This window comes from Arachis ipaensis, chromosome B3 (assembly GCF_059453495.1).
Source record: "Arachis ipaensis isolate K30076 ecotype BB chromosome B3, ASM5945349v1, whole genome shotgun sequence".
Classification (NCBI taxonomy): domain Eukaryota; kingdom Viridiplantae; phylum Streptophyta; class Magnoliopsida; order Fabales; family Fabaceae; genus Arachis; species Arachis ipaensis.
Window position 1 is genome coordinate 13,524,767 of NC_142438.1, and position 17,493 is coordinate 13,542,259.

A 17,493-nucleotide genomic window follows, 5' to 3' on the forward strand; every position below is an offset into this window, starting at 1 on the left:
TTTCAGATAATATTATTTTATTTTATTTTGGATAATCTGCATAAGTCACAAACTACTACTGTAAATGCAAATGAGTCTTTAAGCAAAGAGAGGCAAAAATAAAGCTTTTAGATTTGAAGAAGAATGGAGTTGGAACAAACATTTTAGATTTCTTTCTAGTCCCTACCTCTAAAATTTTTAGTCATTTTTGGGTTTGGCCAATAGGAGTTAGTTGAATAAATTATTACATACATAAACTAATTTAGCTCAGTTGAGTAATTAATTTACTCGTTTATTTAAATAAGTGTCAAAATTTAAATTTTGTTTTATAGATACAGCAACTCATTAACTTATAATAGATAACTCAAATTTGCAATAGATTAATCCTTAACTTGTCGAGTTAAAAAATATTGTAAATAACTAAAAATTACTACATACATGATTTAAATACTTAATATTTACCTAAGTGACAAGTGAATTGATTAGAATCCAAGTTAGTAATTTGGTGAAACCTTAGGTGCAGTTGACTTCAGGTAAAATTAATAGTTGAGAGTCGTTAGATAAAAATTTAGTCAAATCGGTCAAATGATTTAACAGCTCTCAGTTATCAACTTTTGATAAAGTTGACTGTACCTAAATTTACACATAGTAATTTTTGTGTGAATCATACTAGCTTAAAATTAGACCTTTATTTTTGCATTTTCTCAGAAAAAATGACTAGCACCCAAAAAAAATAAACACGCGGCAGTCCGTAGAGGATAGGGCACATCTTATCTTAGGTGCCTCCCTCATAGTATTTCATTTCATTGGATAACACAAAGCTATCTCTATTTTCTCTCTGCAATTTCATCAAACACCATCCATGGCTTCAACCTGCGCCCCTCCTTCCTCCCTCATGCTCGCCCACCCTCAAGACCTTTCTCCTTCTCTCCGCTTCTTCCTTCCTAGGCCTTCTTCTAGAACCTTCTCCCCCTCTTCTTCTTCTTCCTCTTCCTTCTCCCCTCTTCTTTCCAAGCCTCCTACAAGGTGGCTCCATGTTACCTTCCACAGGGAGCCTTTCTCCGCTGTTCTCGCCGCTTTGGCTGCCGAGGTCGAGGTAGCGGAGACCGTCGACGACACCGACGAGGTCGACGGAGCTCAAGCCTCTGATGGCTCTGCCACCGCCACACCGGTCACCACTACCAAGCCTAAGAAGGGAAAGGCTGCATTGCCTCTCAAGAGGGACAGGGTAATGTGCAAATTCTCCGCTTTTTTTTTTATTTATTTTTTTCCCATTCGTCTCATTTTTCATCGATTCGGTTAGGCTTTCAATTTCGTGTTATAGAGAGAAAATGTGTGCCTTATAGTTTCATTCTTGCTTGTGTGAATGCAAGTTATAGATTATCGATGATTCTTAGCTGCTTCTGTGTAGAATTTGTCAATATTTTTGGGAAATTTATTTGCTTTTCAGTTGAAATTGCCCGTCAATTAGAGAAGTGTTTCCTTTTTTTTTTTTGTCCATTTTGAGCTTATAGTTCTCTTTCTCTTAAGCATATGCAATCAGGAAGAAGGTGTATCTGAGTTTCTTGTGCTTCTCATATTTTAATATATTGTAGGGAAATGATTTGTCAACAAAAAGAAAAAAAAAAACCTTGGCATTTCATGAAGTTGAGATCACCAGGAGAGACCAAGGGGATGAATAAATTCAATAGTTTAGGGTTTTGGAACATAAATATTCATTTACAAGAAAACATGATTATATGGCTCAATATTCTGTCATCATAGAATAATTTTATCTGAATTTTCAATGATAGGTTGTTTGAGTACATGGTCAGAGGTGTTTTGGAGTGTAGGAAATTGTATTCAAGCTTTTTGGTTCGTTGATCGGTCGATATGTTCAAGCAATAGTTTACTTTTTCCATGCTCGGTTCATTGAATTTTTTGTATTTGATGTTGTGTTTCCTTCCTTTTATTATAAGGTTAATGTTATTATGATTTATCACCAGACGAGGTCTAAGAGGTTCTTGGAAATTCAACAATTGAGAGAGCGTAAGAAAGAGTACGACTTGAAGACAGCAATATCTTTGGTCAAAGCAACGGCTAAAACCAAGTTTGTAGAAACAGTAGAAGCCCATTTCCGCCTCAACATTGACCCCAAATATAATGATCAGCAGTTAAGAGCAACGGTGAGTCTCCTACTATCTCCTATTTTAATTTATTGCATACCTGTACAATGAAAACTTGAGTCATATGAGCCCTAAGTTTTACAATAATAAATTCTAAGTCCTTCATCCACTTCTTCTTAATAGGTAAATCTGCCAAAGGGAACTGGGAAGCCGGTTAAAGTGGCTGTTCTAACTCAAGGTGCTTGTTTTTTTCAATTCTAACTCTCACTTTTAGTCTTCTAGTTGATTAAAAGATTTCCGATCATGCAGAATACATTTTCTTATTAGAACTATGTGGATGAAAGGAAATTTATCCATTATTATTTTTCTTTGTGGATGCCTCCCTGGATGAGCATAAAGTGAACCCTTTTCTTGCACTAGCTGATTGATATCTTGCCATCAAGATATTGACATACAGGAATTTCTATGCCACTGCACTCATAGGGAGGTCGTATAATTCTAAGTCTGTACAGTAAGTGACTAATAATTGGTAATGCTTACGAAATTTAGCTCAAAAAACTCGTGTCACCCGTTTCCCCCACCGTGCTAAATGGCAAAATCCCATCTCTCGTTCTTTTCCACCTGTGTGCTTACTCTTAGTATCTGATTAATTATGGAACTACGTTGTGCCAGAATGTAGTATGTGATTTGGTTGTGTCTTGTAATATTGTTATCCATTTGTGCAAATAGCTGTAAGTCCGAGGGCAAAGGATTATCACTTTAAGAAAAGATATTGATAGTGATAGTGATATTGAGTTTGACCCTTAACCTTCGAGTATTATTTACAGTTTGTTTCGTATCTTCTAGTAAGAATGAGGTGGTCAAACCATTGTGGGCAACATCTTTGATGGCGTCTGAAATCCATTGTTAGAATGAATGTTTTTATGTCCTGTCTCTGTTGCTTTGCTCATATCTGCTTCCAACGGAAATTTCAGTCATTGCATTTGTTCCTTATTAATTGTTAATGGACATGCACATGCTGTTTGTTTCTTTTCAAATAGTTCCTTAATGGCAATCAAATTTGTATTGATAGGTGAAAAATTTGATGAAGCAAAAAATGCTGGAGCTGATTTGGTGGGTGGAGAGGATCTGATAGAACAGATAAAAGGAGGGTTCATGGAATTTGACAAGTTGATTGCTTCACCAGATATGATGCCTAAGGTGTTGATCTGATGATCTATGTTCTGATTAGTTGGCTTTCTCTAATCCAAACTTTATGTTATTCAAGTGATTAGGTTTAAATCCACCTTTTTCATTCTGATTAGTCCAGATATTACTATGTTCATGTTTATCCTTTGCAGTTCAGTAATTTAATAGGGACAGTTTCTGCGTTGCTACTTATGATAGAATCTCCCTTAATTATCATTGCGGATTCTGTCAGGTGGCTAGCCTAGGGAAGATTCTGGGTCCAAGAGGACTGATGCCAAATCCAAAAGCTGGCACTGTAACAGCTAATATACCTCAGGTGTGCTATCCACTTTTATTGTTTATTCCTTCGAAACATTCCTTCATTTGCAATGGGGAAAAATGTTATACACATTCTTTTAGTGCAAAATGTATATACATATACTAGTATTGTATTTCTAAGATTTTTCTCCTTTCTGTTTTCCTTATCTATCCTAAAAATTGTGTGGGAATAGTGCATGAAAAATTGAATACATTTCTGCCTACAACATCTGACAAGGCTGTAAGTCTTTTTTTCTTCCACAAAACTTCTGCGATTGGTTAACCAGAGAGCCTTCAAAATTCATTTTCTCAGGCCATAGCAGAATTCAAGCAGGGGAAAGTTGAATACAGAGCAGATAAAACTGGAATTGTGCACTTACCCTTTGGAAAAGCCGACTTTTCGGAGGAGGATCTACTTGTAAACTTGCTCGCTGCAGTAGTATGTTCTTCCGTCATTCCCCAAGCTTCTTTTCATAATGACATTTCGCGCAAGTGATAAGTAACCCGCTTAACTCATTCTCATTCATTTCACAGAAATCAGTTGACACAAACAAACCATCGGGTGCTAAAGGTGTGTACTGGAAGAGTGCCCACATATGTTCAGCAATGGGACCTTCAATCAGGTTAAACATCAGGGAGATGCTTGATTACAGACCAGATGCATGAAGAAATAGTGAGCAACCTGTGTAAATGCTTGTTTTGATTTGGTCAGCTTTTCTGGGTGCCCTTGTCAGATCTTTGCCAACTGGTTTAGCCAAAAAATGATGTTACCGAAGTTGCATACAAGGGGATATACTTTGGTGGTTATAACTTTTTAAAAAAAAAAACGTTGCACCAAAAGTATATGAAACACTACATAGTCTTTGACCGCAGCTTGAGGATTTTTACCTTGTATTACTTTGTAGTTAACACCCAATATTTTAATTATATTTTTCTTTTCGTGGCAATAAATTTTCAATTTTTACAATTGGTGATTATGGTTTCAGGCTATATAAGCTTTATATTCTAGTATCAGTCAAATATTTCTGAATGTGTTTTAAAAACCAGTTATATCCAAGTACATAATCACTGACACTCCAAATATTCATCATTCATGCATAAAGACATGCTTTTGTTGTTTGGTTTGGAGTATCCTATTCTATTTGATCAATGTTTGCTTCATAAGTTTATTAATTATTATTCTTGATAATGTTTCTAGGTGAGTTTTTTAGGGTTTTTTTTTTCAAATATAAAAGTAACCAAAAAAGATGGCAAAAGAGTGTACCATCTTTTTGTGTGAAAATTTTCAAACAATGTAAATGTAAGGTGATTCTGACTATTGATCAAGTTGATCAAGAAGGTTAGATACTCAGATTAAACACAGGTCTAGATAAGCAGCTTATTAAAGGTAAAGCTTAATACATGATATTGTTTTATGAAATTTTAACGTGAGAGGATCTATTCCAATCTTGTGCTAATGTCAGATTACCTAAACTTGGAACAAAGATATCTCATGAATGACCTCTAATGAGCACAAACAAAAAAGCCTCATGAATGAATATTCAGAGAGCATGGCTCCAGCCTCCAAGGACGAAAGGTTTGTTAGATTGATTGTTTATAGGAGTCGTAAAGAAGTTGGTTGTATACGTGGTTGATTCAGGGCATTAGATGCTAGTTTTTGTGGCGTGCATTTGCAGGAAAAAGATTTCAATGATGGAGGAAGTGGAGCCCCCAATTGTGGGGACCAAAAGAACTCTTGTTAGTTTGGTGTAGTGTTGGCACTTGTCACAACATGTGTACACAAGAATTTGCGCATGTTAATGTTTCATTTTGGACACAATAATTGCGCATACTTTGATCCGTGTAGAGTGTACCTTGTTTTAGAGGGATCCGAGACACCAACCTCCAAACCAGTTCCCTCACCTCAACTAACACTTCCAAAAATCAACACACTTTAGGCAATTTAGTCTATTGATTAGTTAGGAAAAGCAAATACTAAAATTGTGGAGACTTCTTTTTTGTAATAGGTAAAGTAAAAAACTATGGTAACTTGTGTTGCACAATATTGACGAGGTTGTATTCCTTGAAAGGCACAATACAACCTCACTTGTTGGCTATTAGAGCTTTGTGCCTTAATAGTAATTGATGGTAGTTAATGGTAACTAAGCGTTTTCTTTATTGATTCTGCCTTGTATACTGTAAGAAAATATTATTTTCTTTTATTATAATTTGCTTATAGTTGATTTATGTCTTTTTTATTTTTATTTTTTTATTGTAGAGAATAGAGGTGCTACAGCGGTGACTTATGTTATGAATATATGTATCTAGTGCTAGACAATGTAGTGAATGTACACAATCAAAGTCAATTAAATTCTCATTCCCACTCTCAGTTAATTTCAGATTTTAGTATTTTACTATGATCATTCATGATCAAAACTTTTTAGGACTATATGAAAGGCTTGTATGATAATAGATTTTCTCGTATATAAACTTCATATTATCTGATCATGCAATGCATTTTCGTTTTTAAGTAGAATTAACACACAACAAATGTATATATTTTTGTACAAAATGTTTAATTGACCTTTATCACTCAAAGTCAACATTTAATTTATCATGTTTAGATTTATTAGACTCACCGAAACAATAGATTAATAAAAAACTAATTAAGCCGAAACTTTTAAATGAAAAAAAAATATATAAAAAATATGATTATGATGAATCAGATTAAGAAAAAAGTGATTACTCACATAAAGATACTTTCATATAATAGTTGATTTGTAAACAAGTGTTATGTGAAGAAGTTCAGTCCAGTATATTAAATGTATTAAATTATTTACCTATTTTTAGTTACAAATTTAAATTTCACGTAAAAATACTTTTAGGTGATTAATTAGCTTCTAAGAAAAAAAAGAGCGGTTATTTGTTTTTAGTTGTCCATATTTCATAGTATTTTTTAATCTGACAGGCGAACGACTTATTTAGATAGACGAGTGAGCTGACCGTTCAATCAATTTAGATTGTTTTAAGGAGTGGTTATTTATTTGTTTTGTCGGGTAAATGGGCCGGAATGCAGGGACTGGGCCCATTTCAACGTAGATAATGCAGACTCCGGCACTGACTGGTGAAGACTGAAGACTAATGTTTGTTTGTTGTGTAATACTGTATGTCTAGTACTCGCCAAAACGCTGCGTTTCGACTTTATAGAAATTGGTAATGCGGTTGACAGCTGTATGTAAGAGAGTGAGCATATGATATCACTCTTTCTCTCTCTGTCGCTCGTCGTCGTCTTCTCCTTCCTCTTCCTCCTTCCTCCACCGTCTTCCTTCCTCAGTTAGGGTTTCAATTTTCCCCTCTTCTGCTGCTAACTTTAGTCCATGCATTTCAATCTCAAGATTCTTTCTCTCTCCGATCCCTATCTGAGTTAACCCGGCGAGTCCTCAGAATATCCGTTCCACGCTTCTCCAAGCTGGTTTCCTTTTGTGGAAGCTCACGCAAACTAAACTACTATCTCAGTTCTTAGTTCCAGATCTCAAGCTTGAAGGTACTGAGGTTTTACCAAGTTTTCTACAATGTGCCGTTATTTGACTTATCACCAGCGGCCATTTTGTTCTGCTGTGTGAAAATCAATGGTACTTGAAGGCTAGGGAGTTATGGTTAGCTTTCAGGATGCTAATTATAGGGGTAAGCACTAGTGTAATTTTTGGAGGCTTCTTTTGTCATTCTATTCTTACTTTTATGTTATTTGTTATTTGTTGCTGATTTGCAATCTTTTGTATATGAACCCTTAATCAATTACTGCAGCGGTGTTATTACTGTTTTCAAGCCTCATTAATATGATTTTTTTTTTTGGTTTGTGTTATGGTTTTTGTTGACCTCTTAATATAGTAGAAGGGTTGATTGTTGTGTAGGGCTAAAAACACCGTTCTGTAGTTCTAAGTGCTTATATTCTTGCAGGTTCTTGGTGCTGTCAGTTAATTCTATTTTTCATCTGGCTTCCTACTTTCCAAGATGTGACAGCACGAGAAACACATGCTGGCGCTAGACAAATTTCTTCCCTGGTAGAGTTAGCTAAGGAACCTATTTCTGGAGAATCTGGGCTCTTTGAGCCCATAGAAATTTCTCCTGCTGTATTGCCAAAATACCCATATCCCACTGAGCCTTTGTCACCAATGTACACTAGTTTCCCTAGTTCCCCAAACAGATATCTACCAGTTTTAACCGGAAAATGCCCTGTAAACTTTTCAGTTTCGGATATATCAAATATCATAGATAAAACAGCATCTGATTGCACCGGAGCACTGGCAGCGCTCGTAGGGAATGTAATATGTTGTCCACAGTTTAGTAGCTTAATCCACATCTTCCAGGGTTTCTTCAACATCAAATCTGATAAGTTGGTTTTGCCAACTGCAGCTTCTGATCATTGTTTTACTGATATCATCAATATTCTATCCAGTAAAGGGTCAAATGGCACAATGCTTCCCACACTTTGCTCCATAAAACCATCGAACCTTACAGGTGGGTCATGCCCTGTGAAGGATGTTTCTACTTTTGAAAAAACGGTTAACACAAGTAAATTACTTGAGGCCTGCAGCACAGTTGATCCGCTAAAAGAGTGTTGTAGACCTGTTTGCCAGCCTGCAATAATGGATGCTGCACTTCAGATTTCTGGAAGGCAGATGATGCTTAATGACAATGGGAATGTGGCTGGTGAAATGAATCACACTGATTATCTTAATGACTGCAAAGGCGTTGTTTATTCATACCTTTCCAAAAAGTTATCATTGGAAGCTGCTAATACTACATTCCGAATACTGTCTGCCTGCAAAGTTAACAAAGGTACATTTTTTATTTTTTTTTTTAACTTTAATGTAGTATATCTTTTGAGTTTGATAATTTGGTTATGCATCTGCTGTTGAATGTATCATTATGCTGCTAGAAATTGTTATCTATTTTCCACAAATCAAATGATAATTTGTGTTCTGCTTTAGTTTAATTCTCCTAATGAGGTGCATAATGTGTGTGCAGCATGCCCTTTGAATTTTAAGGAACCCTCGGAAGTAATGAATGCCTGTCGGAATGTTGCTGCCCCTAGCCCTTCGTGCTGTAGTTCATTAAACACATACATCGCCGGAATACAGCAACAAATGTTAATTACAAATAAGCAGGCTATAATATGTGCAACACTTTTTGGATCTATGTTACGTAGAGGCGGCATAATGACAAATGTTTATCAGCTCTGTGACGTTGACTTAAAAGATTTCAGCTTACAAAGTATTATCCTACTCTATTTTGTCAATTGATGTTCTTATTTTTTGTCCACGGTGATTCTCTTAATTTGTCTGGCCTAACTTTTCTCTCTGTTGTGGCTATGCATGGCGTTGAGAAGCAGCAGCCTTTGGACTTCAACAAGGTGGGTTGGCTGCTATTATTTTTAATTCAATAATATGTTTGCACACTGGTTCAACTGATACGTGGAGTTGGGCAGTTGAGTGCAAAGTCATGCTATTATGCCCCAGTTTTTTAAGAAGGGTGATCGATTAGAATACAATCCTGGGTTATACTGTTTTAGGGGGGAGAAAACCATTTAAATCAAAGTGAACCATTTTCTTTTCCTGGTAAAGCAAAAGATTGAACTGTTAAGATTAATAATGTAGGTTTATGTGCAGGATGTCTGCTTGGAAGCTTGCCTCAAGATGTGATATTTGACAATTCATCAGGATTTAGCTTTACATGTGATTTGAGTGACAATGTTGCTGCACCTTGGCCTTCATCATCTTCCATTACATCTGTGTCGCTCTGTGCACCTGGTATTTTTCTTGACAATTTTCACTTTATTTTTGCCGTTGGATATTGATATTCCAAAATTATTTTTTGCATTTGTTTAACTCATGTCTACTTGGAGTTTTGCAGAGATGTCCTTACCTGCATTACCAACTTCGGCACTGAAAAATATTGGTTAGTATCATCACTCATTGCAGTTCAGGTTCCATTTTGAATTTTTCAATGAATAAATTATGTATGCTGTCAACAAATTTAATAGTTATACAATAGTTTCTTTAAACATTTGTGTTCCTTAGCATTCCGATTTGTGCATGCTTAATTTTAACAATTAGGTTGCATGGATTATGTTCTTGTCAAATTATCTATTGGTGTTTGTCAATTGGTCCCGAGTAAAAGTTTGACTTTCTGAATGTTGCGCATCTTGCAGGTTGTAATTCTGGTGGAGTGGGATTTCTTGTGCCTATTTTTTCATTTTTCATCTTCAGTACACTGTTGTACTGAATAGATTTTAGGGTTTAGATGAGTGTCGGGAAGGGCGTTTCCATGTGTCTTGGTGTTGATTTTGCATGTATATTTTTGGATAGTCTCATTGTATAGCATCTCTTTTTCTCCACGTGTCATCTTCTGGTTGTATGTGCTGAGCAGCTCCTTAGTGAAATAGTGCTCATTTTATTTAGGATCCATAATTGTGCTGTGAAGGGTTCGATTTTTTTCTGCTGAAAAATGCTGACAAGCGGATGCCAGATTAGCCACTAACTGAAACTTAATAACACTTCAGATGATGCTCTTAATTCGACGACTGGTAAGCCTTATTTGAGAATTAGAAGGATGTGACTTGAAAAAAAAAAAAAACATAATGGAAGACATAATTTGGTGCGCTTATGAGAAACTCATCTAAATTATCAGGGCAGATTGTAAAGATGAGGTGACATCGGGATACATGCAGAGTAATCGAGTTTAAAATGGTGAGTTTCGTCACTCCACCCTGTTCTGTTTTCAGGAAACAGTTAAAAGTTTGTGAACTTGAGAAACTAACACGTGATTCAAATTTAAAAGAGTACACAGTATATCAGATTATCAGTGGTATAACCGTATAATTAAATGCATTGGGATATTCGGAGGATGGATTATTGTTGGTTGTTATAAAATCTCAACTGAGGAAGCTGTAGAAAGAAACCAAACTACTATATTAATGAGTTCTGCCAGAGTTCTATTTGAAAAATGTTATTATATACACAAAAAGAATCAGCCACTGGATATATCTCCGTTTCTGTACTCAGTTGATATTCAAGTATTTCGTGCTGTAGCGAGATTAAGAAAACTGAGCTGCAACACATTATAATTCCTCTAACAGTTAAATATTTATATCGTTAAATGTTATATTATTGTGTTTAACCTATGAACACGGACACTTTGCTGAGTTGCCGTGTCCGCGTGTCGGACACATTTCGGACACGACACTCACCGACACTCGTCCGACACGCGTGTCTGCTGTGTCCAAACCGTGTCTCAATAAAAAATAAAAATTCTTCTCCGGACACACTTGGACACACTTAAATACCATCACGTGTCGGCGTGTCCGGTCTTATTCTTAATATATATTGTTAAAATAAATTTAAATATAGTATATATTATTATTTATTAAAATAAAAAATATTTTAAATACTTGATATAATTAAAATAAGACATTAAAAATAATTAAAAAAATTAATTTATATTTTAATATCAATAAAATATTAAAATATTATTACAGTTTATCTAAAAAATACTTTATATTTTATACGTATGCGTGTCCCCGTGTCATGTAAGATTTTAAAATTCGCGTGTCAGCGTGTCCCGTGTCGTGTCGTGTCCCGTGTCCGTGTCAGTGTCCGTGCATCATAGTGTTTAACTGACTGTTATGATCCCAAAATAATTTTATTTGTTCCCCACAAAATAAATTAAATAAATACTAAGGAAAAGTATATATATCCGGTTTAATTATGCTGTTGGTCTTTGTAGTTTTATTAAATTTGCAATTAGGTTTTTATACTTTTTTTAATTGGATCTCTATACTGTTTTTAATTTTGTAATTAGGTTTTTTTCATGTCAAAAATGTTAAAATTAATAGAATATTTCTCTCAAAAAAATGTGATAAAAAATCTAATTAGGTTCTTAATAATAGATATTTTCAATTAGTTAACTAATATTTTTTACACTAGAAAGGATCTAATTACAAAATTAAAAGCAGTGTTAGGACTCAATTGAAAAGAAAAAAATATAGAGACATAATTGAAAATTTGGTAAAATTATAGGGACTAATAGAGGAATTAAACCTATATATCAAGTAGAAGATCGATATTCTGCTGAGTAGGCATAGCCACTACAAACCAAACACCAAAGGACGAACGAAATGAAAGAGTAAATTACTCTCAACATTCCTTTGTAAATCAAGCACTACGCAACGTTGGCAGGTTGCTTTCTTTCTAATTTTGTATATTATTATAGTTTAGAGCAAAATTGACCTGATTATGACCTGAAGTTAGTTATTTCACCTATATGCAAGGATTAGCAAGTTGTGGATCTACTTTACAAATTATTGAGGCTAAGATTAAAATCATCGAGAGAGACCAATAGAAGTAAAATAGTAGCAGAGTAGTCACTAGAGATCAGAACAGTGGAGTGTTGGAGAGTTTTTTAATAGGATTCAGGACACAATGGAACATTAGCAATTGTCATGACTTGAATGTGTTATTTTCAGAAACATTTGCTTCTCTTTCTGATGCATTTTTCTGGTCAATCATTCTGTCTTGCATATATTTATTTTTATATCAACTTTGTATATATCCATCTTGTCTCGTCCGTGTGATGGCTCAGCTTGGAAGGCTTCCATGGAATTAAAGTAAGTTTATCATGTAACACAGAAATTAATAATGAGGACAGGTTAAGAATTGACAAGAATATGTTGGTTTGCAGCCAGACCTGAGAGCAACAACCATGGAAAAGATCACCTTAGTTGCATTTTTGTTACTAGTATTTTGCTTCACAAACACATATTATGCTCCCAACAGCTATGCTCAACCGGTTGATTGCCTAGCTTCCGATAGAGAAGCTCTAATAGACTTCAAAGATGGGCTTGATGATCCTGCAAACCAGCTTTCATCATGGATGGACAGAAAATGCTGTCAATGGCATGGAATACGCTGTGACAACCGCACGGGAGCCGTTGTTGCAATTGATCTCCCAGGTTCTTATAACAGGTATGGATTGCTTAATCTAAGTGGTGCAGTAAGACCGTCGTTGATGAAACTCAAGTCATTAAGGCATTTAGACTTGAGTCTCAACTCCTTCAATGGTATACCAATACCTGCATTCCTTGGATCACTAGAGAATTTGCAATATCTTAACCTCTCATATGCTGGTTTTCGTGGAAAAATTCCTCGAAATTTCAGAAACCTCTCTCATTTGAAGTCTCTTGATATAAGCAGTGAGGTTTTAAGCTTACATGCTGAAACCCTGAAATGGGTGACTGGTCTTGTCTCTTTGGAACATCTTGCCTTGCGTGGAGTTGACCTTTCAATGGTAGGAACTGATTGGGTTAGTGCAATAAATACACTGCCTTCTTTAGTTGAGTTGCATCTATCTGATTGTAGCCTGCAAGGTCATATTCCGATTCTTCCATCGCTGAATTTCACTTCACTTGCTGTGATGGATCTTAGATCTAACGACATTGTGTCAAAAATACCTGATTGGCTTGTAAATATAACCAGCCTACATCATATTGATATAAGCCATAATCACATGTATGGAAGCATACCACTTGGTTTTGGAGAGATGCCAAATTTATTGTCCTTGAAATTATTGGACAATGAGAATCTGACAGCAAACTGCTCTCAACTCTTCAGGGGAAGATGGGAAAAGACACAAGTTCTCAATTTGGTAGCTAATCAAATATATGGGAAGCTTCCATCTTCTTTTGGAAACTTGACTTCTCTGGTTCACCTTGATCTTTCTGACAATCCTATTGAGGGTGAACTTCCAGTTTCCATCGGTAAACTCTGCAACTTGAATTTTTTCCGGCTTTCGCATAACAAAATCACAGGAAGACTACCTGAATATCTTGAAGGAATAGACAACTGTCATTCAAGAAAACCTTTTCCTTATTTGAAGACCTTTGACCTATCCTTCAATCAACTCACTGGTAAAATCCCAATCAACTAGAAAATCTTGTTGAACTCTACTTTTCTTTTAACCTACTTGAAGGTCCCATTCCAGTTTCCAGAGGGTCATTGCAAAAGCTTACCTCTTTGGACCTTGGAGTCAACAGACTCAATGGGACTCTCCCAGAAAGCATAGGACAACTTTCTCAGTTGCAAATTTTAAGTGTCATTGACAATCAGTTAACAGGTGTGATCTCTGAAGCCCATTTCTCAAAGCTAAGTCAGCTTGATACTTTATTGCTGTCTTCCAATTCATTCTTTGTGACTGTTAGCTCCCATTGGATCCCACCATTCCAACTCACCGATCTTGAAATGGGTTCATGTGTTCTAGGGCCTTCTTTTCCTGCTTGGTTGAAATCACAAAATAAGGTTGATTACTTAGACTTCTCAAATGCTGGCATTTCTGGTTTTGTGCCAAATTGGTTTTGGGATATGTCATCTAATATGTCATATTTAAACATTTCCCATAATGAATTACAGGGAAAGCTTCCAACTCCAATACCTATTGCACAATTTACTGCTGTTGATCTAAGCTTTAATAAGTTTGAGGGACCAATTCACCTTCCAACAGTGCCAGTTTCATTTTTAGATTTTTCACACAATCGTTTTTATGGTGCTATCCCAAGGAACATCATGTTTGGCATAGAATTTTTATCTTTTTCACATAATCAGCTTCAAGGAGAAATACCAATGTCTTTAGGAAAAGTGCAGTCACTTGTGGTCCTGGATCTTTCAAACAACAATTTAACAGGAAAGGTCCCTCCAAGCCTTGGAGATTGTTCATCTCTGGAGGTATTAGACCTTGGGAGCAATAATTTTTTTGGGATAATTCCTGTTTCATTGGGTCAGCTGCAAAGACTCAGATCATTGCATCTAAGTAATAACAATTTTTGGGGGACTTTGCCATTGTCTTTTAGAAATTTGTCCAATTTGGAAACCATTGATATTGGAAACAATGGATTTTCAGGCAGTATTCCACCTTGGCTAACGGATGGTTTTGCACACCTTAGAATTCTTAGGTTAAGGTCTAATGCATTTTCTGGAGGATTGCCACTTGAGCTTTCAAAACTCAATGCATTACAAGTCCTAGATCTTGCCAGAAATAACTTGGATGGCAACATTCCACCTAGCCTAGGTCATCTGAAAGCTATAGTTGATGAGCGAAAGAAAAACAAATATTTAAGGTACGGAGGATTTGAGGATGTGTACAAAGTGTACTATGAAGAAAGCTTGGTTGTGACTACAAAGGGCCAATCTCTAGTGTATACCAAGACTCTTTCTCTTGTTACTAGCATAGACCTTTCAGATAATAATTTCACTGGAAATCTTCCCAAGGAAATTACAAAGCTATCTGGTTTGGTAGTTCTCAACTTGTCAAGAAATCATATAACTGGCCAAATTCCTGAAGGCATGTCAAATTTGCATCAACTTTCATCTCTTGATCTCTCTCATAATCAACTCTCTGGAATGATTCCCTCTAGCTTGGCTTCTTTATCATTTTTGGGGTACCTAGATTTGTCCAACAACAACTTCTCAGGTGTCATTCCTTATACAGGTCACATGACAACCTTTGATGAATCTTGTTATGTTGGGAATCCTGGTCTGTGTGGTCCTCCCCTTCTTGTAAAGTGTCCAAACGATGTTTATCCTAGTCATGACTACAACAAGGGAGAAAATAATGAGGATGCAAATGATGATAGGTTAATTGATAAATGGTTTTACTTGAGTCTTGGTTTGGGGTTTGCAGCAGGAATTCTGATTCCTTATTTAATCTTTTCAATAAAGAGATCGTGGGGTGGTGTCTATTTTGCAATAATGGATCAAGTTGTTTACAAGATATTGAGACTATGGTGAAAATTCTGTCCAAAAGAAGTAGCCTCATTGTAGCAGGTGTCAGACTGTCAGTGTTTTTACTTTTTTGTTTCATACACCATTAAATGGTTTATTGTGTTCTCGTTGTATACTCATATATTTTAGTTTCATTTTGAATAAGGTCTCTGATTGGTTTGTAGTTACAGCAAGCCAAATGTAACCTTAGGAGCTTGAAATTTATGTTTTAATCATAATCTGTGAACGGCTTCTGTCTTGGTCCTTTTTTTTTTTTCATTTTTTTTGTTGCCAAAAGTAACTTAATGGTGGAAAGCAATGGTGGTAATGGTGATGGTGCATGGTGGTGTTGTAGTAGTTATAGTGTAAAAGGTAAAATTGGCATTTGGTTTAGGCTATTGTGTTTTGTCCATAATCATCATAGTAAAAAAATTGTTTGTGTGTAGGTGAGGTTTTACTCAAAATAAAACAGCAAAGCGAAATGGGAATAATTGTTTTTAACATCCTTAAATTTTATGCTATATACAGTTTAGCCCCTAAAGAACCTCAGGTGCTTTTCATTTTATTTTAAACTAGAGTAAGACCCTTGATGCGTCAAGAGATAAATTAATTATACTGTATAGTGTATTCTAATTAGTGTTATATTATTTAGAGATTGATTAGATAATATGTAAATTAATGTTAAATTTAATTTTTTATATTAAAAATATTTTGCAGAATATTTATTTGATAATTTGTATATAATTTTATATAATTATTCAACTAAAATATAATATAAATTAAAATATAGTCTATGGCTTTAAAATTTTAAATTTATTTATTTTTTAAAAAGATATAGACCTTTTATATTAGAGTTGTACAAAATTATATTTTTATTTGTTGCTTCTATTTTACATTTATTTTATTTGTCATACTTTGTCTTCTCATATAATGTTCTTTGGGTTGCAAATAATTAAAAAAAATTTAAACAAAATAAATGAGAATGAGAAACACCAAAAATATAAATTAGTTTTATAATCATGATTTAAATATGCCTAATAAGGAGATGCGCTAAATTTGAACTTACTTGGGGTTAGAAAAATAAATGAGAATGAAAAATACAAAAAAAATGTAAATATAAAATTATGAATTAATTTTATAATCATAATATATTTGAATGTATTTAGTAAGAAAATGTGACAAATTTAAACTTACTTGAAGGAGTATTAGTAAGAGTATTAACATGTTTAAGTTGTAGAATTTTAATATTTGTAACTAAAAATTTTTATAATTATTATCATGACACTTTTAATGTATACTTGAAGGAGTTTTTGCTAATTAGTATTAGAAATTAATAATTAAAGATTAGTAAAGTCTTATGTAGCATGCATAAGTAGACCAAATAATGTAGTTGTAATAATGGTGTTGCAACAAGTTCACAGCCGGTTCGCATCCACTCCTGCCACTTGTCCAAGATGTATGTTGAAGGCTGAATCAATTTCTCATGCTTTGTTCCAATGCCTCCTGTCTTCAATAATATGGAGCCTAAGCTTAATAACCCCTGACCTATGGATGAGAGAAGAAGAAACTTTTTTCAATTGGTGGCAACGAGTCTTATTCTGGGTAACGGCTCAATTCGACGGTAGACAAAAGACCCTCCTCATAGCGGCGTTGTGTTGGAGCACTTGGAAAGCGAGGAATCGGTGTGTTTTTGAGAAGGTAATAAGCCCAGCACCAAAGATAGTGAAAGAAGCTAGCAATTTAGTGCGTGAACTCGTGAACCATACCTAATAGATGCTACTTTTTCTTTACTCTTACTTTACTCTTCTTTAAGCTCTTAGTCTTTCGGTCACAGCTAATGATAAATGGGAATACCCAATTCTTTTGTACTTCCTTATGGAAACACTTTTATTTTATATTAATAAAATAATATTTATCTTTGAAAAAAAAAAAAAAAGAGTACTAATATGTTTAAGTTGTAGAATTTCAATATTTGTAATTGAAAATTTTTATAATTATTATTATTATAACATTTTTAATGTATATTTATTGTATTTAATTAGTATTTTATCTTTTAATTGAATAATAATAGATAAAAGAATTTAATTTTTCTTAAAAATTTTTTACTAAAAGATAATTGGTTGATTTCCAAATTT

General features: G+C 34.7%; 4 protein-coding genes across 9 annotated transcripts in view; 3 read left to right on the forward strand and 1 right to left on the reverse strand.

Annotated features, from left to right (window-relative positions):
- LOC107634189 (pentatricopeptide repeat-containing protein At1g34160) overlaps positions 1 to 17,493 on the reverse strand; it is a 190,865-nt gene that overhangs the window by 24,171 nt on the left and 149,201 nt on the right. The gene's annotated exons all lie outside the window — the stretch shown is intronic.
- EMB3126 (Ribosomal protein L1p/L10e family) lies at positions 746 to 4,536 on the forward strand. 2 transcript variants are annotated; one of them, XM_016332522.2, is made up of 7 exons: positions 746 to 1,207; positions 1,938 to 2,144; positions 2,268 to 2,322; positions 3,157 to 3,284; positions 3,505 to 3,588; positions 3,883 to 4,008; positions 4,104 to 4,536. In XM_016332522.2, exons 1-7 carry the CDS (start codon positions 842 to 844, stop codon positions 4,233 to 4,235), a joined length of 1,098 nt encoding a protein of 365 aa, XP_016188008.1. In that variant the 5' UTR covers positions 746 to 841; the 3' UTR covers positions 4,236 to 4,536. The 2 variants fall into 2 exon arrangements, with proteins under 2 accessions (XP_016188008.1, XP_016188009.1); XM_016332523.2 differs by having other exon boundaries at positions 1,965 to 2,144.
- On the forward strand, positions 6,689 to 10,128 carry LOC107629682 (GPI-anchored protein). Of its 5 annotated transcripts, none has more exons than XM_016332527.3 (7): positions 6,689 to 7,232; positions 7,506 to 8,387; positions 8,577 to 8,822; positions 8,941 to 8,961; positions 9,218 to 9,358; positions 9,462 to 9,506; positions 9,760 to 10,128. In XM_016332527.3, the coding sequence occupies exons 1-7, from the start codon at positions 7,202 to 7,204 to the stop codon at positions 9,831 to 9,833; spliced, it is 1,440 nt and encodes a 479-aa protein (XP_016188013.1). In that variant the 5' UTR covers positions 6,689 to 7,201; the 3' UTR covers positions 9,834 to 10,128. The 5 variants fall into 5 exon arrangements, with proteins under 5 accessions (XP_016188013.1, XP_088364859.1, XP_016188012.1 ...); XM_016332526.3 differs by having other exon boundaries at positions 6,764 to 7,232; positions 8,938 to 8,961; XM_016332525.3 differs by having other exon boundaries at positions 6,782 to 7,232; positions 8,935 to 8,961.
- LOC107632540 (receptor-like protein EIX1) lies at positions 11,592 to 15,605 on the forward strand. Its single transcript, XM_088507923.1, has 2 exons — positions 11,592 to 13,512; positions 13,587 to 15,605. Exons 1-2 carry the CDS (start codon positions 12,309 to 12,311, stop codon positions 15,383 to 15,385), a joined length of 3,003 nt encoding a protein of 1,000 aa, XP_088364049.1. The 5' UTR covers positions 11,592 to 12,308; the 3' UTR covers positions 15,386 to 15,605.